The sequence below is a fragment of the Scyliorhinus canicula genome, chromosome 6, assembly GCF_902713615.1.
Source record: "Scyliorhinus canicula chromosome 6, sScyCan1.1, whole genome shotgun sequence".
Lineage (NCBI taxonomy): Eukaryota > Metazoa > Chordata > Chondrichthyes > Carcharhiniformes > Scyliorhinidae > Scyliorhinus > Scyliorhinus canicula.
Window position 1 is genome coordinate 107752898 of NC_052151.1, and position 20774 is coordinate 107773671.

The 20774-nt window shown below is 47.2% G+C and overlaps 1 protein-coding gene across 2 annotated transcripts; it reads right to left on the reverse strand.

Moving 5' to 3' along the window:
• Positions 1-17091: 17091 nt before the first annotated feature.
• Positions 17092-19773, reverse strand: ccn2a (cellular communication network factor 2a). 2 transcript variants are annotated; one of them, XM_038799873.1, is made up of 5 exons: positions 19571-19773; positions 19129-19345; positions 18459-18714; positions 17911-18122; positions 17092-17798 (listed from the first exon to the last, which is right to left on the reverse strand). In XM_038799873.1, exons 2-5 carry the CDS (start codon positions 19330-19332, stop codon positions 17502-17504), a joined length of 969 nt encoding a protein of 322 aa, XP_038655801.1. In that variant the 5' UTR covers positions 19333-19345; positions 19571-19773; the 3' UTR covers positions 17092-17501. The 2 variants fall into 2 exon arrangements, with proteins under 2 accessions (XP_038655801.1, XP_038655800.1); XM_038799872.1 differs by having other exon boundaries at positions 18459-18710; positions 19126-19345.
• Between the last annotated feature and the right edge of the window lie 1001 nt (positions 19774-20774).

Sequence of the window (20774 nt, forward strand, 5' to 3'; positions counted from 1 at the left end):
CGCTGCTCGCCGTTTTTTACGGCGAACAGCAATTCTCCCCAGGCCGATGGGCTGAGTTCCCAGGCCTTTATGGCCGTTTTGCGGCATTTGGCCGCAACATGCCCGTTCTGGGCATCCAGGGCCCCGATTGGCACGGCAGTACCACGGCCGTGCCAAGGGGGGCATGGGCCCGCGATCGGTGCCCACTGATCGCGGGCAGTGCATCTGTAACGGACGCACTCTTTCTCCCTCCGCCGCTCCGCAGGATCAGTCCGTGGGGCGGCCGAGGGAGATGACGGCCCCGCGCATACGCGGGTTGGATCCGTCCAATCCACGCATGCGTGGCTGATGTCATCATGTGCGTCAGCTGGCATGACGCTTGGCGCGCGGACTTAGCGACAGTCGCTAAGCCTGCAATGCTGTGCTTCACGGGGCCCCGCTGCTAGCTCCGCCCGGGGGGGGGAGAATCTGGTCCCGGGAGGGGGCGCGGAGGCTGCCGTGAAACACGGCCAGTTGCACGGCAGCCTTTACGACTCGCCGCATTTGCGGAGAATCGTGCCCATGTCTTTCATGGCTTGTGGGAGGAAATCGGAGCACCCAAAGGAAACCCACACTGACACGGGGAAAACGTGCAGACTCCACACGGACAGTGACCAAGCCGGGAATTGAACCTTGGACCCTGGAGCTGTGAAGCAACAGTGCTAACCACTGTACTACCATGTTTGTAAAGAACTTTGGGCGTGATTCTCCGTTTCCAGACTCCGATTTCGTAAATCCTTTTCTATAACAAAATCGGGGGTGGCGCCTGTTTGGTGCAGGTTTTGCATTCTTCGCCCCCTCTGAAATTGCATCAACGTGGCGCACACCGTTGGCACAGCCTCAGGACATCACCTGAACGCCTCCCTGATGCTCCATCCCCAATGGGCCGGGTTCATGATGGCGTGGGACATTTGGTCCCAGCCGCTACAGTCGGGCGGGAGCCATGCTGCTGGCCGGGGTGGGGGGCTTCCGCGAGGGCTGGGGCACTGGTGGGGAGTGGACAGGGGGTGGCGAAGGGGTGTCCAGGGAGGCACTATCTGCCAGGTTGGGTCCGTGCACAGCCGGTACCATGTTGTATGGCACAACCGCTGCAGGTCATAGGACCCGGCAATTCTCCGCCCATTTATTTTGTGGAGGCTGGGAGTTTTACGTGGTGCGTTGCAACCCCCTCACTGGTCGCAGCATCGGTTAGGGGCCAGCGCCGATTCTTTCAACGTAAAACGCCATGGAACCTCCGCACTTAGCCTCAGAATCGGGGGATCAGGCCCATGGGTTGGGATTCTCTATTGGCTGACGCCGAAATCGCGAAAGGGCGGAGAATACATTCTGACGCTAAAATCACGGTGGGCGCTGATTTGTCACCAACTCGCAATTCTCCGTCACCTCAGCAGTTGTGTCAATGCGGTCCGGAAATACAGTAAATACAATTTGCATGCCATTAGCGGACCCGACCCTGTATTCTCTGGGCCCCCCACAATGCTCAGCCTCCGATGGGCCGAGCTCCCGGCTGCGCAATTCACTTGTGCTTTTAAAAATCGTGAAACCGGGCAGCACGGTGGCGCAGTGGGTAGCACTGCAGCCTCATGGCGCCGAGGTCCCAGGTTCGATCCCAGCACTCGGTCACTGTCTGTGTGGAGTTTGCACATTCTCCCCGTGTTTGCGTGGGTTTCGCCCCCACAACCCAAAAATGTGCAGGGTAGGTGGATTGGCCACTCTAAATTGCCCCTTAATTGTAAAAAATTAATTGGGTACACTAAATTTATTTTTTTTTAAATTATGAAACCGTCTTTGTGGCTAATGAGGGAGAGAGCAGGGGAACGGAAAATGTCCAACATCGTCTTAGTGCCGCTGGTCGGGGAGCTTCTGCCAGGGCCGGGGGGAGTTGTGGAGGTGGCCAGGAGGTGGGCTATGAGGTCAGGCAACGAACACCATCCATGCAGCTGCGCACACCACTGACAGCCCACTGTGAACTTAAGGCCACTGGTCGTATTGGTGCCCCCCAGGCCACCCCCCTTAGGTGTCCTCTAACCCCAGCCAACCCATCAGCTGTATTGGCGCACTCCAGCACAACCAGTGCCACCTTGTTGTCTGGGATGGTGTGTATGGGGTGTGTAATGTGTATATGTGGCTGCAGCTTGTCAGCTTTCCGTGTGTCAATCATGGACCTGGTGAATCCGGCACCGTTTCTCATTGGAATCGATTGTGTTCCATGTGGCGCAGGTGCTAGCCCCTCACCAGTTGCTGAATCGATCCAGATTCGGCGTCAGTATTGCTGTCGTGAAAGTACATGAATTCTGTGTCGGTATCAACACTTCGGGCAGGATTCACCGTTTTTGAGACAAAGTGTTTACGGCAGCAGGGGATGTGTGGAGTTTTACGACAAAGTAATCGGCGCAACACCTGCACCTATCCAGCAACTTTTAATGGGCTACAACCGGCACCACGTGGAGCACAATCAATTCCAGGAAAGACGGTGCCGGATTAGTCGGGTCAGTGGTTGCCGCACATGAGGCTCACACACCTCCGCCCCCCCCCTCCCCCGGCCACCAACCTGACACTAGCACATCTGATGGGCAGCTGACACACCATGACCTGTGACTCCCAAAGGTCAGCCAGGCCCATCCAGGACCAGGCCCTCCAGAGGGCGGACACACTTTTGATTTTCTGTCTGGGGTAACATCCAGAAGGAGCAATGGACCACGGAAAATTAGAAAGTTGGACACCACTTACGTTGGCACGGGTGTAGCACATCGGTGATCGTTAGGAGTCAGGGCACAACAAACTATATTTTCCGCAGTAAACACCAACATTTCGACCTGCCTCTATCCTCTATCTGAAGGGTGTTAGGGATGGACTGGGTTGGGTGTAGAATGTGTGCTGGCTGGGTTGTGGGAAGGTGGGGGGATTTTGAAGGTGTGTGTGTTTGTTTTGAGGGTGGGGTGTGGGGACTGGAGGATGGTGTGGTGCAGCACCGCCATGACATTGAACGTCCCGCCTGATGTCACCCTCGGGGAGAAGTGGCAGAGAACGGGGCAAGAAGTGTGAGGTCACTTGTATGACAGTTTACCCAGTGAGTGACCCATTACCGCTCACCATCTCCTGAACCCCTCTCCACCTCTCAAAGGATATATGGGCCCGTGAGAAGGATTGGCCAGCTCACGAGCAAGGATCACCTGGCAGACAGTGGAAGGTGATCCTCAAGACAAGAGTCAGACGTTGTCAAACAATGAGGAGCACCAGATCTCATCTCACAGTGAGTCGTAAGTTGATGAGGTTGTCCCATGTGTGATGTCCCTGGAGTACATGTTGGGCAGCCTGGGCTCCACACCCAGTTCTTCCTGGACATCCCCCTCATCAGATGAGGAATAACGTTCTTCCTGCTGCATGATATTGTGCAGGATGCAGCAGGCCAGCATAGTGCTCGAGACCCTCCTGGCTAGGGTGAAGCCCCACCGGAGCCACCCGGCATCAGAAGTGCATTTTTAAGGATGTCGATGCTGTGCTCACCGACACTTCTGTTTGAAGCATGGCCGATGTTATAACGGCTCTCTGCGTAGGTCTGGGGCCTCAGGACCGGGATCATTAGCTATGACCTCAATGGTTAACACTTATTGCTCAAGAGCCAATACCTCACCCGAGGGAGTGCCTCGAAGGCGTCAGGAACCCTAGCATGTGGCAGGATGTATGCATCAAGCACGCTGCCTGGGTATCAGGCGCAGACGTGCATGATATGCAGCTAGTGGTCACACACCACTATGTGTAACCATCACAGCTGTGGTAAACACCACTAGTAACACATTGCATGTATTACGGTACTGCTGCTGTATTACAGGTACCACAGTAAATCCCAGCCTGCTGGCTCCTCCCAGCAGGCGGCGTATAAAGGTGTATGTTTCATAAAGTGTAACTGCTCCCATTCTGGTTCCAGCTGCAGGAGGCACTACATAACATAAGAACTAGGAGCAGGAGTAGGCCATTTGGCCCCTCAAGCCTGCTCCGCCATTCAATGAGATCATGGCTGATCTTTTGTGGACTCAGCTCCACTTTCTGGCCTGAACACCATAACCCTTAATCCTTTTATTCTTCAAAAAACTATCTATCTCTAACTTAAAAACATTTAATGAAGGAGCCTCAACTCCTTCACTGGGCAACGAATTCCATAGATTCACAACCCTTTGGGTGAAGAAGTTCCTCCTAAACTCAGTCCAAAATCTACTTCCCCTTATTTTGAGGCTATGCCCCCTAGTTCTGCTTTCACCCGCCTGTGGAAACAACCTGCCCGCATCTATTCCCTTCATAATTTTATATGTTTCTATAAGATCCCCCCTCATCCTTCTAAATTCCAACGAGTACAGTCCCAGTCTACTCAACCTCTCCTCGTAATCCAACCCCTTCAGCTCTGGGATTAGCCAGTGAATCTCCTCTTCTATGAATTAACCAATCCTCTATCCATGCTACTACTTTACCCTTAATGCCATGCATCTTTATCTTATGCAGCAACCTTTTGTGTGGCATCTTGTCAAAGGCTTTCTGGAAATCCAGATATACCACATCCATTGGCTCCCCATTATCTACCGCTCTGGTAATGCCCTCAAAAAATTCCACTAAATTAGTTAGGCACGACCTGCCCTTTATCAATCCATGCTGCGTCTGCCCAATGGGACAATTTCTATCCAGATGCCTCGCAATTTCTTCCTTGATGATAGATTCCAGCATCTTTCCTACTACCGAAGTTAAGCTCACTGGCCGATAATTACCCGCTTTCTGCCTACCTCCTTTTTTAAACGGTGGTGTCATGTTTGCTCATTTCCAATCCGCCAGGACCACCCCAGAGTCTAGCGAATTTTGGTAAATTATCACTAGTGCATTTGCAATTTCCCTAGCCATCTCTTTTTGCACTCTGGGGTGAATTCCATCAGGGCCAGGAGTCTTGTCTACCTTTAGCCCCATTAGCTTTCCCATCACTACCTCCTTAGTGATTGCAATCATCTCAAGGTCCTCACCTGTCATAGCCTTCATTTCTATCAGTCACTGGCATGTTATTTGTGTCTTCCACTGTGAAGACCGACCCAAAAATCCTGTTCAGTTCCTCAGCCATTTCCTCATCTCCCATTATTAAATCTCCCTCCTCATCCTCTAAAGGACCAATATTTACCTTAGACACTCTTTTTTGTTTTATATATTTGTAGAAACTTTTACTATCTTTTTATATTCTGAACAAGTTTACTCTCATAATCTATCTTACTCTTCTTTATAGCTTTTTTTAGTAGCTGTCTGTTGCCCCCTAAAGATTTCCCAGCCCTCTAGTCTCCCACTAATCTTTGCCACTTTGTATGCTTTTTCCTTGAATTTGATATTCTCCCTTATTTCCTTAGATATCCACGGCTGATTTTCCCTCTTTCTACCGTCCTTCCTTATTGTTGGTATAAACCTTTGCTGAGCACTGTGAAAAATCACTTGGAATGTTCTCCACTATTCCTCAACTGTTTCACCATAAAGTCTTTGCTCCCAGTCTACCTTAGCTAGCTCTTCTCTCATCCCATTGTAATCTCCTTTGTTTAAGCACAAAACACTAGTGTTTGATTTTACCTTCTCACCCTCCATCTGAATTTTAAATTCCACCATATTGAGATCGCTCCTTCCGAGAGGATCCCTAACTATGAGATCATTAATCAATCCTGTCTCATTACACAGGACCAGATATAGGACCGCTTGTTCCCTCGTAGGTTCCGTTACATACTGTGCAATACATCTTGTGCAATAAAGCCTCAATTGTTTCACCATTCTCGTCTTGTGGGAATTGACGGTACATCATGTGCCAGGAAGGGCACCAAAGGTCACAATGCATGTGCCTTTATTTGGGGTGAGCTCTACTATTCCCCTGCTTCCCCTACAGTGGGGCTGCACTTCTAAGGAGTGGCAGCACCTGGTCTGCCGGTGATTGAGCTTGGTCACGTCCTCCCATTGATGGGTCAGCTGGGGTCTGAGGGTTTCCAGAAGGGTGACCTGGGTGGACTCCCAAATGACCATAGGCTCCGTGAACATTTACAGGACACAGTGAACAGTCAGCAGCGTGAGCAACCAGGAGCCTGTAACTTGTACCAAATGGGTGCGTTTTAAACACATACTGCAGCAATGGCAGTCTGAGCTAGGCCACCCCCGGTATGGGACAATTGGGCACGGCCGTTTTGGCGCGGCCGTTTGGACGCAGCCGTTTGGGCGCCATGGGACAATTGGGCGCAGCCAATTTGGCGCGGCTGTTTGGGCGCAGACGACAGAAATTTTTTTAGTTTTTGTGGCTAGTAAATTGTTGCAAGTAAATTGTTGCAAGATTCAGTATCATTCGAAGGAAGGACTTAAAAGCAAGTTTAAAACTGTAAATTAAAAGATGAGCTTTAAAAAGTTTTTAAACTAACTTTATTGTAAATTAAAAACCTTAAATTAGTTCATTTAGTTAAAAACCTTAAATTAGTTCATTTAGTTTAGTTCATTTGGTAATTATGAGCAAGGCTCCTCAAGTACTCGATAGCATCCATGTTTTCAAATTTAAGAACAGTTTCATGTATTCTTTTATCTGCATCTCTATACTTAGTTTTTATGGCGGTTCATGGCCGGCTAGTAACCTTTCATAATATGCATCTCTACCTTTCTGTACTTTACGCAGGCCATCAATTAGTTTCCATATGGTGGGATGATGCATGCCAAGTTCGTATTTCAATCGACGGTGGGCTGCCTCCGCATTATTGTTTGTGCGGTCTTCCCCATTTAATGTTCTCTGATAAAGGTTCCAAATCTCAGGGCGAAATAAAGGTGTTCATCTACCATTTCCTCGTCTGTTCAGACGACCAACATATGTATCTTCAAACCAGTTGAGTAAATCTTGAAGTTCTTGCGGCAGTTGGGTCGCTAAAGCATCCAGATATTCATCGATTTTGTTCAAAGGTACAAAGGCAATGGCAATAATCATTTTAGCTTTTAACGCGAAATCTGGATCAGTGTTATACAAACTACGGAACCCCATACTAGCTAGATGTTTTTGCATATTTTGAGCTAAATGAAAAAAACATCCTTTTATTTGAACATCAGGGAATATGTCTTTCATAGCACTGTGCGCAGATTAATATCCGGTCGTGACCTGGTCCGCTATCACAAAGTAAAAAATTTTCTTCCATTCCTGGTTGAGGGACATATATCCTGTAGCATTCTGGCACAATCAATTGTTGTAAATCACTTGGATTGGTGTTACGCTTTCTGCTTATCATTCTCCTCAAAGCAGATATATTAGGAATGGCTGGTAGACTAGCTTGGGATATGTCTGTCAAACATTCATTAACAACTACAGTCGGTGCCTCAAGGGTTTCCTGTGCTCTCTTTTTTATTTTAGTTTTCACGAGTGCAACCTCTACTTGTGCAGCAGAAGCATCATGGGAATGGCTGTTCAGCTGCCTCACCACGTTTGCAGCTTTAGTATGGAGCCGTGCTTTGCACCGGTTTGTTTGCTCACAACGCCAAAATTTCACTTCGCTGTCACCTTTGCTTGTTTTGTCAAAGACGTAAAGGAATCCGTTATGAACAAATTTTTCTTTACCACGTTTTGTTGATACTTCCTCAGCCATCATATGGGTATACGAATTGGTTTAGTTAAAAAATATATAAAAAGATGGTGATAGAACGAAACACGTGACAGCGGACCCGCACCAGCAGCCAACTCAACTAAGGCTAATTTACAAATAAAGAAATGTTATTATGGCCAAAACGTCCGGCGGCAAAACGTCCGGCGCCAAAACAGCCGCGCCACAATGGCTGCGCCAAAACGTACCTAACCCGTCTTTTTCTGATGGAACCTGCACGTTTTATGTTGCATGTTTGTTTGTTTGTGTTTGTATGTATTTTTTCCAGGTACAACAGCTCTGCGGCCCCACGCCCATTTGTCAGCAGAAACCTCTGGGAACTTGCCACAGCCCCGTTCGTAACTGCTCTTCTGGTTCAAAGGTAGAACCATTACAGCAACCCCCCACGATGAATACATTCTTGCCCATTCTTGTCAGGTCACTCAGGCAGTGGAGTAACAGCCGTGGTTCCCGCCCTGTCTGAGGACCCCCTCCTGTCAGCTAAGCTCGGGTACAGCACAGCCTGCCCTACCGGGGGATTCCATCCAAATCTTACCCGTCACGGCCCATACGCAACTCATTTCGGCACTCTTGTTTTTAAAAGTTTGATTTTCTTTGGGTTTTTTTCAGGTAACTCTTTGGTTGCCAACTCCCCATGCTATTTACATTCACAAACATTTGGATGGTAATACACTCAGCCTGCGAGACGGCTCGCACTAGTACTGTATTTTTGGAGTATGTCTGGTCCTGAAATTCATTTTTTTTAAAATAAAAAATGAGGGAGTCACAGAGAGTGACCAATTGTGAAAGGGAAATTGACATTAGAGGACAGACATGCTAATGTTCAAGATATTAAACAAGATAGTAACAGACGCTATGCTTGATCCCATAGATTTCAAGAAGCTCCAAGGAGAGATCGAAGGAAGAGAAGAGAAGAAGGAAGAAAAGAAAGAAGAAAGACGACGGCAGCGACTGTATTTTTGATTACTGTTTTTGTATATTTGCGCGCGAACCCCCTCACCCCCACTCCATCAGCCGTTAATGTTTCACTTCCACAGAACACCCAGAGCCCAGTAACAAGTAGCAACACGCCGACCTGGTGTGACAAGTTCATCACCTGGTATTCCCTTTCCTATGTGATAGAATCACTGTTAGCATTGGTAATAATCTGCAGCATCGTGCAGACTCTTTGTATGAAAAAATGGCGAAGGAGAACCTACCGCTCTCGCACCCCGGTTTATAGGATGAGATCCCCTATTTTCGGCTTCCACCAGGCCCCTGAACCCCTTGAAATGTAATAAAGAACTTTTTCGTTTGTCGTTCATTTGTAAATAAAGAAATGTGTTTTCTGAAAGATTGTATAACTCTGAGCTTGACCGCCAAGCCAGAGCAATGAAATATGAATGCTGCTATTGTTTTGTAATGTTAGGAAGTTAGTATGCTTGGATGTTTTGAGTGAGTGTAGTTTATTGAGGACAGTTAGAGGTTCTAGTTTGTTGTTTGGTAATGCATGTCCCCTTATGACATAGCGCCACTTAGAAATTGTTAGGTAAAATTTTCCTGCATAGTTCAGGACAGTGTAGAGGCCATGGAACTCGCTGAGGTCAGGTAATGAAGACAACATAGTTGTATGATCCTTCATGCTTCGCGTTAGGATCACAAGGATGGAGTGTAGTCACCTGAGTTGGCCACTTCCCAAGTTCAAAATGGAGAAACACAAGGAAATGAGGGAAAATTGGACAATCCCCGAAAAACAAGCAGTTTGCAGACTTTTCCTGTGTATTCTGCCTGCAAAGAAAGCAGACAGCAGTGAAACCAGCAGCCATGCATATTAATGAGCGATTCCCGGGCACAATAGTAACAATCAAAGGTGATCGAAGTAAAGCTAGACTCCTCGGCGCCAGCAGGAGTCCAAGACAAAAGAAGCAAACGGGCACCCAAGGACTGCCCAGCGATCGAGAAACAGCCCCAGTATTGGGGAATTCAAACCAATCGATTGGTATGGGATTCAATCGATTGGAAGTAAGCTCGGGGTCCGCCCAAAAGGGCGCGAAGCCCCTGAGGACTATAAGATAGAGCCCCCAAGGTCAGTTCGCTCTCTTAGCCGGCCCTCCCAGCAGAACATCTAAGCAGCTCTCAAAGAACTTGACCATAAGAAGGAGAGGCCTGGCCAACTGCTGCACCATCAAGTAAGTGTCCAGTCAACGCACGCTATGAGATAGAAGCTCCTGACCCCTTAGTCCGTACCAGCTGGAAGCCTGCAGACTCAGGATCGAGCAAGAGGCCATTGTTCCCTGACCCAGCGGGTTCCCTTATCCAGACAAGTATTGGCATGTTAGTGATAGGAGTAGCCTAGTCTTTTAGTATTGTATGCATAAGTAGCGATTAACTGTGTATTAATAAACGTGTTTTGATTTGAACCTTACTAATTGGTGTATTGAGTCATTGATCTGAACTTGAATTTGAACCTCGTGGTGGTACCATAAGGATACCTGGCGACTCTAGAGCTAAGTAATAAAACAGAGCCAATTGAGTGTAAAGCACACTCACCAGAACGAGCAACAGCAGCTATGGTACCCAGACCCTATTTGTAAAAACTTGCACCAATTCACACCCACATGACTTCCGCCTGAGAGGGGCTGATGGAGTTTCATGGAAGAGTGGAACATATTGTGCCCAACACGCTAATAATATTAAAATCCATGCAAATTAAGGTTTTGCATGGACCCACCGGTGCATGGCACAATCTCAATTTCGCCGCCAGGGAGAGGCTGAGGCATAACATCGGAATCGGAGCCAGGCGCCAGCCTCGATTTTTGTATTTTGCACGATTTTCCGGCTGATCGCATTTTGCATTTCTGGCACCGCAAAACGGAGAATCAAGTGCGGAAACGTGAAGAAAACGTTGATAGAATAAATCTTCATCGTGGCAACATCCTGAATCAGTTGAATTCATGTTTCCTTGATTTTGAGTTCTTCATAAGTGTGTAATGTCACTTTACCACACGTACATAATTTAACTTCTGAGTCCCATTTAGTTTAAGACAAAATGGGTGTGATTCTCTATTGGCCGACGCCGAAATCGGGGCGTGTGATCGGGCGGAGAATAGCCCCCGACGCCTAAATCACAGCAGGCGCCGGTTTGATGCCGAATCACGATGCTCCGCCTCCTCGAAAATGGCATTATTGCGATGCATGCTGTGCGTAGTTGAAACCCTGTTCGCATCTGATTAGTGGGCCCACCCTCGATGTTCTGCCTCCGATGGGCCGAGTTCCTGACGGCACGGTCCACTTGTGCTCTCACAAATCGTGAATCTGCCGTCCTGGCTGCTGAGAGAGAGAGAGAGAGAGAGGGCATACGGACAGTGTCCAGCACCGCCATACTTTTCCGACAGTGATGCCACTGGCCAGGGGAGGCTTCTGCCAGGGCCGATGGGAGTAGTAGGGAAGGCCAGGAGGCGGGTTGTGGGGTAGGGATGGACTGGTATGCAACACCATTACCGCAGCCAGCAGGGCAACCATGTTTCTGCGTATGCCGCTGACTGTCCGCTTTAAACCCGATGCCTGAGTTGTATTAATGACTCCCTATCTGGAGCACCCCCTGGGTGCAGTCTGGCCCTAGCCGACCCAGCAGCTTTATGGGCGCTCCAGCACAACCTGTCCCATCTTTTCAGCCCCGATCAGTGTGTGTGTGGGGGCTGTGTTGTTTAAGCGTGGCTGCAGCGTATCAGCCCTGCAAGTGTCCATCATGGACCCGGTGATTCCTGCACCGTTTTTTGTGGGTTCTGCTGGTGTTCCAGCATTAGTCCCTCACCGGTAGCGGAATCGGTGCAGGTGTGGCACCGATTTTTATGACGTGAAATTCCACAGATCCTCCATTGAAGTCAGCACTTAGACTCAGAAGCACAAAATCCAGCCCAACATGTCTTCTTTCCCCGCAATTCCAGGTTTCGTCACTTGGTGACAGTGTTGGTTAGTAAAAAATTTAAACTGAGATTCAAGACATGCAAATCTTGTTCGAAACAAGTAATAGAAACATCACTTGATGTGGTACAAAATATTGTAATTTCCGAGAGTTCAAATAAAAAAAATTAAAAATCTAAATCACAGTAGAAACTGATCACCTTATTTTAATCCACTGTAGATTGTGGGATTTTATAAACCCATAACCAATATGGCCAGGGTGTGGATTGTATTTTGCTGTGCTGTATTTCAGCCACATTAATAAATTTGCACAATGGTGTGTTCAGGGGGAGAGGTTTTGTGCAGATCTCCTTCTCCCCTGTAATGTATCCGAAGAGCTTTGCAAGTTTTTCCGTGGGCATTCCAGGGCTATTCTGGGAATTTCACTCTGATGTACCAGTATCTGACCTAACCTACGAATAACATGTAACCTTGCCAGCTTGTGGGTTGTCAGTATTATTTTCATAAAACATTCCTTCCAGTAAAACAACTCTTTTCCAGAAGTCAGACCAATGTTTGGTGTTGCACTGCTGGTCTTCGAAGATGGGCTACTGCTCTGCTGAATGTTGGTCTGCAAGATTTATGTACATAGTGGAGTCATTGTTTAGTAGTAAAAACAGAAAATGTTGGAAATACTCAGCAGGTCTGGCTGCATCTCAGGAGAGAGGAGTTAATGTTTCATAGAGTCATTGAGATCCACAGTATAGAAAAGGCCCTTCTGTCCATTGCATCTGCACCGGTCAAAAAACAATCACCTAAGTATCCTAATCCGACTTTCCAGCACTCGACCCATGTCCAAAACTGGGAAAGGATTCATAGGAATTGGGAAAAGTAAGAGAAGTAACAGGTTTCAAGCAAGTGGAGCAGACCATAGGGGAGAAAGAACAAATGACAAAGTGGTCGGAAGGAAAGAGAGATTAAGGGTTGAATCTTCTGGACCATTTGGAATGTGCTGGGAGGCGGGAGGGCTGGCACAATGGCAGGCAAATTGGCGGGAAGGGAGTCCAATGCTTTCCTGTCCATCCCATCCCATACTACCCCACACCCAATCACCCTGGACAGCTTAGCCTGCCACTGTGGTCCTCATTTTACCTGTCTTCAGTGGCACCCCACCATTGAGGCAGCCACTTCATGGAAATGTTGCATCAGCAATGGCCACTGCTGTGGCTGATGAGCTGCTAGCTCTTTGATTGGGCCAACAGCTCTTTGGATTTGGCTACTGTCTTTAATTGGATGGTGGAGCCAGTGACGAGAAAACGGAACACCATCCCTTCTCAAGGGCAGTTAGGGATGGGCAATAAATACTGGCCTAGCCAGCAAAACCCTCATCTCATGAATAATTTAAACATAAAAATTTAAGACCCAGCCGAATGTATTCTACAATAACTATTTGGTAAATCCTGGCCTGGATTCTCCGCACCCCGTCGCTGAAATCGCGTCTGGCGCCGGGGCGGAGAATCCAGTCCATGCTTGGAATCGGGACCGGCGCTGGTCCCTCGATTCTCCGGCCTCTGCAAGGCGGGGGCTCGGGGAGTATCTGAGCTCCGTATCCTTCACCTGTGGCCATTGCCAGGGGCCCGCCCCTCTATTCTCCGCCTCCGTCTGGCCGAAGTCCTGATGGCATGATCTAATCTGGTCCTGCCGTTCGGAATACTCGCGTGGCATCTGCGGACTCAATCTGCGGCCGCCATGGTCGGGGGCGGACCGATCGGAGGACAAGGGTCCCCATATGGGACTGGGGTATTGTTGAGTGGGTGGCCCGGGTCGGGCGTGCGGCCGATCGGGGGCACTATTTCTGCGGTCTGAGTCTGCCATGGAGCACAGCACAGCCGCTGGAGGCCACCGTGGTGCTGCCACTGACCCGAACGTGCAGGGGGCTGCAGCTGGATCTGCGAGCTTCATGACTGCTCCCTGCTTGCCCCCTGCAGGGCTGTGAATCTGTGGCCTTTTGAAACGGAGAATCAAGCCCCCTTTGTTTCCTATTTGTTGTTAGACCATGAACTCATATTTAATGGATTAATTCAGTATTCATTCAGATTTTGCTACAAACAACAATGAGAAGAAAGTTTCCACCTTCTTCCAAGACTTCATGAGGTTTGTTGCATGTCTATCGAAGGTTTCTCAGCTGCTTAAAATATGCTTAATGTTTGAAGGTATTTTGTGGGTTTTAATATATTAGCCATCAAAGTTTTTACAGTTTTTAAAAATCGTTAGAAATATATTTTCAAATATATCCCGAATTTCCACCAATGAAAGAACCCTTCTCCCTCCAGAAATGCAATCTAACCAACCTTTGAAACTGCTAAACCACAGAGATGCTTGTGTACTGACTTTACTGGAACCTTAGCTTGTTTCTTTGGTTTCTGTTAGTTTCAGTGATACATTGCTGAATCCAATACTTGAAAGGTTACAGACATTTCGACCTTTGGTTTTCTATATCATTACAACTTCTCACCATAATTTTAATAAGATAGCTTCGCCAGTTTACTGTGCTGATATACAGACCAACCACTGATGCAATGGAATGTGCCTTTGCTCTTGATAGAAAACCAGCAAAATGCACAGTCTCTGCCACTTGTAACCTAGGATATGGCATTTTATTTGTTGCTTTACTGCTTTAGATTTGGCATGACTGTTTGGCATTCGAGGTATTTCTAATATGGTTTCCACCTTTTGGAATCTCCTCATATGATTATCTATGCTGTCCGCTTCTAAATGGGAAACAATTAAAAAGGTGTGCAACAGAGTACAGCAAAAATATATTCTGTTTAAAGGAAGGAATAAACATTTTCCAAATGTAGGGCTCGATTTAACAGCCTTGTCACTCCCGACTTGGTGTCAGGACGAGCCCATTAAATCTCGCGCGTGGTCTTGCGCCAGATTTACGACGTTCAAAATGCCTCACCAGATTTAACGGAGTCTCGTGAAAAGTTGCAATCTGGATCCCGCCTTCACTGGGCATGATCCAATCTGTATATTTAAATAGGCCATCCCTCTGTCGGCTCATTTACATATATGTTCGCTGGACTCACCCAGTACCTAGGACTCACCTGGCACCTGGGACTCACCAGCCACGCCGGGTGACCTTGCCAGGGCACCGTTTAGCACTGGACCACACAAACTGTACTGGGGAGGTCTCCCAGGCCATTGGAGACCCTCAAGTGGTGGGGTACATGGCATAGTGTCACTCTGGCTCTCTGTCTAACACCTGGGCACCTTGGCACTGCTAGCCTAGCACCATGGCCATGCCACCCGGGTGGCACTGCCATGGTGCCAGGGGCACTGTCAATGTGCCAGGATACCAGTGCCAGGGTGCCCAGGTTCCAGGTTGGCACTACCAAGAGTCTGGCCGGGGGGGGGGGAGGAGGGCCTTCACAGGTAGAGAGGGGTAACGGGGGGTAAGGTGGTATCACCAAGGTTTGGGGAGGCGAGGAAGGTCAAAAGAGCATGGGGTGTCTGGAAGGGGAGGGGGAGAGCATGGCTGCTGGACAAAATGGCGCTCCGATTTGCGAGGATTCTTTCTTGCTGGTGAGTTTTAGCTTGTCAGCAGGAAATCCTTCTAAGACTGGCGTTGGTGTGGAGAATCTCCCTGAGGCCAAAGAAAACGACAAAGTACTGTTGAATAGAACATAGAACAGTACAGCATAGTTGAGGCCCTTCAGCCCACGAGGGTATTTCTCAGTGGGGCAATATATTTTAAGTACCAGTATTGGGCACAATACTCCAGTGAAGGCCAAGCCAGTATTTTATAAATGTTAAGCAGCATTTCCTTTCTTTTCCACTTTATGAGCTGTATGTTAAACACCCCTGCCAGGTGGCACATAAAATCCAGAGTGTGGCATAGCCACTACCTACCCACTCATCCCAAACCTGTTTGGAATTCTACAGGAGTTGCAGCCCACCGGCTCTTGGGTCTATTGCCACTTAAGGGCCTCATTCTGCCTCCGCTGGTATATTATCCATATGGGGGGAAGGCCCCCACCATGTGGGAAGCCTCACAGCTTCAGCTGCAGACTGGTATTGGGAAAGGGGGGAGAGTTCCTCATTTGCATGTCCCCTGGGGGCATTGGAGGTAACCCCCCCCCCCCCACCCCATCCCCAAGGTCATCTCCCCCTTTAACCCCTCCCCCAGCCTCTTGAACCTGACGCCCTCAATCCCTCATAACCCTTGTTGAGACCCCTGATTCTGGACTTAGCTGGGCTTCTCGACGTGGTGGGACTTCCTAAGGTCTCTGCAGTGGCCACTCTCTCTGCCAGAACTATAAAGCTTCCAGCCAGCAGCTAAGGTGGAACTGTCTCCTGAGATGGGACAGAAGCCTGAAAGCAATTAACACTGCTCCTTGCGTTACATTGCTATGGGGCAGCTATGACGGAGGCCTGCACTGACATTGTTTAAAGTGGACACTCCGCTGCGAATCTGGGTTCCACATGATCTTGGCAGCTGGTAGTCTGATTCAGTGGCATTGTGAACCAAGACAACAGAGCCACTTCCCCATTGCAGCCTTCTTCCACCTTTGCAACCATTAGGGCTGCTACACTCCTCTGCCTGCTTTGCCGTTGAGGGCTTCTTGGATCATTCTTTGTCTGGAATCTCTCCCTCAACCGTACCACCATAGGAGGCCCGACTAAGAGCATAAACACCGAACGACATTCCTCTCTGGTTCTTTGGAACATGCAAGCCTCTCCATTATAGCAAGGTGAGGATCCCTGGAATGTTCCCAAGGTTACATATTTTTTCCCAATTTGTCAACTTTCCTTCCACCTTCAACAATTAATGTACCTATAATACCCATGCGAGGCATGGAATTGTAGCTGAATGGTTAAGGTGATGGATTAGAAATCCACTGGAGTCTCCCCATGTAGGTTTGAATCTGACTAACTACAATTCTCATTATTCTCAATTTTGACTCGGTGTTTACAGGACTAATTATTGGGTAAATGGAAGAAAAAACACTGAAATGTTTCTGTGTTTTCCCTTTACCATCATGGATTTTCAGCCTTGGGTCGAGCAGTTGCCATACCAGGCTGCGATGCAGTCAGATAGGATGCTTTCTTTCAATGGCACATCGGATGCTTTCTATGGCGCATCTAAAAAAACTGGAAAGAGTCAATGTCCACATTGACACTTACAATTTTTACAGAAACTAGAGTCATGAACACAGCCCAGTCCATCACACAAACCCACCTCCCATCCATTGACTCTAATTACACCTCCCGCTGCCTGAAGAAAGCTGGCAGCATAATCAATGACCCCTCCAACTAGGGTTATTCCTTCTTCCAAATCCCAGATTATTCACTTATATCCCCCCCACCCCCAGCCATTCATGCTTATTTGCATGCTTAGCTCAATATCCTACTGATTCTTGCTGTTGTCATCAGTTTTCAATGATGAACCTATGTAATCACTACATTTCAAGGCACATTGGTTATTATGCCAACTCTAGTGTCTCTATACTAATCTGTTGTTTCATTTGCGTAAGACGCATTAATTTCAGAAGCATTATTTTGTATCAAAAATATATTTATTTTGAACTGGGAAAGTGCAAACAGTTAACTTTTGGTCACACTTCTCAAATGTTATAACAACTGTTCAAAAAAAATTTTAAGAACAGTCATTTTGTCAAGTCTATAACTATAGTACTCAAGCAATAAACAACATAAGGCACATACATTAAATTTAACTTAGACAACTGTACACATATGTACATTATTTACAATGATATTACAGCTAACAGTGTACAAGCAATGCAGTTTCAAAATCTAGGCTGAGTGCTCTGACATGTTTCCATTTTTCATTTGATAACTGATCATGTCTCAACATGCCAATATTTTCCTTTGAGTTACGCAGTGACCTTTGTATAAGAGATGGAAAATCTTTCCAGTTAAGAAGTCTCAAGTCGATTACATAGTTTATGCCATGTCACCCATCATTTTCCTGTAATACAAGGACTGAAAGACATCATTGTCCATGGGGCAGTTATAATGGCATGCACAGGTCTTGATGAACATCATCTTCTTCTTCATAAGTTGACCATCGGGACATTTGAACTCGACAGAGAGAGTAGCAGTTCTGTGGGGGGTGCAGCATCGGCCATCAGTACACACACCACAGAATTTGGCTCTGTAAGACTTCACACTGGTACAGCCAGAGAATTCAAACTTGGTCGGTCTGTAAACCTTTGGAGTGCGGATGCACCTTTTGCCTTTCTGTTGGGTGAATTACAAGAGACAAAATTCCATTAAAAAAAATTCAATTCAATATAAATCTTGATGGCATTTTTAAAAATGCAATTGGCCTGGGAAGGGCATTTTCTTTTACCTTAATGGTATCGGTCATATCCATTTCACAAGGCCTGACCATGCAGAGTCTGGTCTGTTTTTCCAGTCTGCACTCTCTGTTGTCATTAGTCACCCTGCTGGAGATGCCCATTCCACAGGTCTTGGAGCAGGCACTCCATTCAGTGGTCTGTACAAGACAGTTGGCACGGAACATGGAGGGGTCAGGACCATAGGTGGCTTCTTCTCTGTAAGCTGTATGAAGAAAATAAATACATCAACTGCTTGGTAACATGACAGCCATGGACCAGTGTCCCATTAAATACAGAATAAACATATTTAATTTCTGTTTTCAATCCGTATGGCATTACTAACTAGTTAAAGTTAAATGTAATTTTAAAGATTGGCAAAATAAAAAAAAATTAACAATGGCTAGATTGTTGAATCATAATACATTACTATGCTCAATTTTAATGAGCAATTTCACTTTTTCTTCTGTCATCAGTTTTCATTGCTCTGGTGGTTGCAAAGCACCCTGCCTTAAGGTGTCTATTTTAAGTTGAACAGTGAGATGCCGAATGAGCAACTTACCTGCAAGTGCAGGTCCAACCATGGTCTGGTGCCTGGGTTGCTCACAGACCCATTCTTCACAACACTTGCCAGGCACTTTAACCTTCTTGGGCATGGGACAGTCTGGGCTAGCCAAGCGGATCGACACACTGCAGACAGGGACACAGCCGATGGAGCCATCCAGACAGGTGCACTTATACTTGCATCCACTTTGAAAGGTCTCACCATTCCTGTACACAACACCATCAAAGAAGCAAGGAGCCCCTTCTTTAGCTGCAAGAGACAAACATAATTCCTGTAAGCCAATCGGTTCAACTGATTAATATCAAATGACAGTAAATACCTGCGATAAGTACAGCAATATCACTACACCTGTGATCCTAAACAATTTTAATAGCGGAAGCTAAACTATTCACCAATTCAAGGGGCAATATATAAAATTAATCTGGCAATCATATTTCTGCACTTATAAAATGGTATTAATCTATAATAAAAACAGAAAATGGTGTATAAACACTCAGCGTATCAAATAGCAGGTTGCCTGACTTGCTGAGTGTTTTCAGCATTTTCCCCTTTCATTTCAGGTACCCAGCATCCAGGGTATTCTGCTCTTGTCTAAACCTCCACAACGGTTGTGCGGGGCTGTCTGCAGACTGCTGTGTGTAGGAAGCTGGCTGACGGTCCTCACCTGCACAGATTCCGATGGTGCTGTACGCGGCCGATCCGAAGTCACAGAACAGGCCCTTGTGTAGATCGCAGGGCTGGCGGCGGGTGCACACCTCTCCCGCCTGCTTGGCGCAGACACTGCAACAGCCGCAGCCGTCAGTGACCAGAGACACTCCGGGAGGGCAGAGGGGCGGCTGTTCAGGGCAGTGACAGGGAGCCCGGCACTCATCGGCAGCACATACCTGCAAAACACAACACAACCATCATCACCAGTCCCAGAGGAAGGTGCAGCACATCTTCGACAGGTCCAATCAAATAAAAACACCAGATTTAAAATCAATCTTAAACGTCTCAACAACGTGGACTGCTCTATAATTAAAGTCGATGGTCCCCCATCATAAAGCACTTTTTAACATGTTCAAAATAACTTCTCATAACATTACTGCAAAACCCAGTCACTGACTTACCAAATAAGCCAGACCCAGCAGCAGTGGTGCAAACTTCATCCTCTTCACTGCCACAAACATTTTACCTCAACCTTTCAGTTGGACTTTCTCAAGTGCTATTTCTCCACTTGCAAGTTGTGTAGGATCGAGGCGACTTGTTGAGGGTTGTTCCTGTTCTCTCTCTCTCTCTGGAGCTGTAAGTGTGTGCTGAATGCCTGAAGCATGGGGCTTTTTATTCTCTGCCCAGGCGGCTGACGCACAGAGGCGGCCCTCCCTCCAGCCAGCAGCCTCGCCTCTGCATTCCTGGGAAGCCGGCCAGTTCCTGTCTCACACCGGATTGGATGTGACCTCTTGACACGGCGCATACCACCGTCCCAGCAAACAGGCACATTTTAAAATAAGAGACTGTGCAAACACTTGTGGGGGAAAGTGGAGTGAGGCGAGCTTTGAACCATGCATAGGAGCACTCGCTGTTGAAACGTGAAAGTATTCCTGTATTGTTTGTAAGACAGAAATATAGAGGTCGATATGAGTAGGTGCCCTGAATTCAAATTACTTAATAGTGTTATTTTATGACATGGAATTGATAAATTACTTATTTTACACACACATACATATCTATATATATATATATATATATATACACAACATTAGATAAGTACAATATGTTCGAATTGGCAGGACTGGCACGAGAGTGCCAGGAAAGTTGTTATGTCTACTGAGTTTCCAAGATCTCAATGGAGTTCAGGCGGACGTGTTGGAATGTTGTACTTTCTGATTATTTTTATTTCCCACTGCCCGATCAGATATTAGACAAGTTTCAGACGGCCAGGATTGCAGGAAAATGGCTAGACGATATATGTGTGCACAGGAAGCGCACCTTTCCCCCTATAGGTCGTGATCCTAGACATGACTTGTGAGATGCAGTTGAGTTCTGGCAGCTGCATTCGGAAATAGGAATAACAGTGGCGGCTTGCAACCACAAAAACGCGGCGAGGGAATGTGAAAAGCAGCCAGTCTGGGAGGAGGAAGGAGCGCCCCGCATCTATGTCAATCTTCGGGTCCAGCTCCGTGTTGTAGGAACAAATAGCGTAATAGCAATAGTTTCAGGGCGAACCTGCAAAGCCTGAAACATAACACATTCAAATAATTTCGGCAAGCACAAGAGGCAGACCCTGTTCCAGAATTTAGCATCTATCTGTACATCCCTTTTATTAGATACCAC

Coding starts and splice junctions, on each gene's coding strand:
- ccn2a (XM_038799872.1), bottom strand. CDS start 19,630: ATGTTTGTGGCAGTGAAGAGGATGAAGTTTGCACCACTGCTGCTGGGT. Junction 18,711..19,125: donor CACCATCGGAATCTGTGCAG/GTGAGGACCGTC, acceptor TGTCTCTTGCAG/CTAAAGAAGGGGCTCCTTGC. Junction 18,123..18,458: donor GGTTGGACCTGCACTTGCAG/GTAAGTTGCTCA, acceptor TTCTTCATACAG/CTTACAGAGAAGAAGCCACC.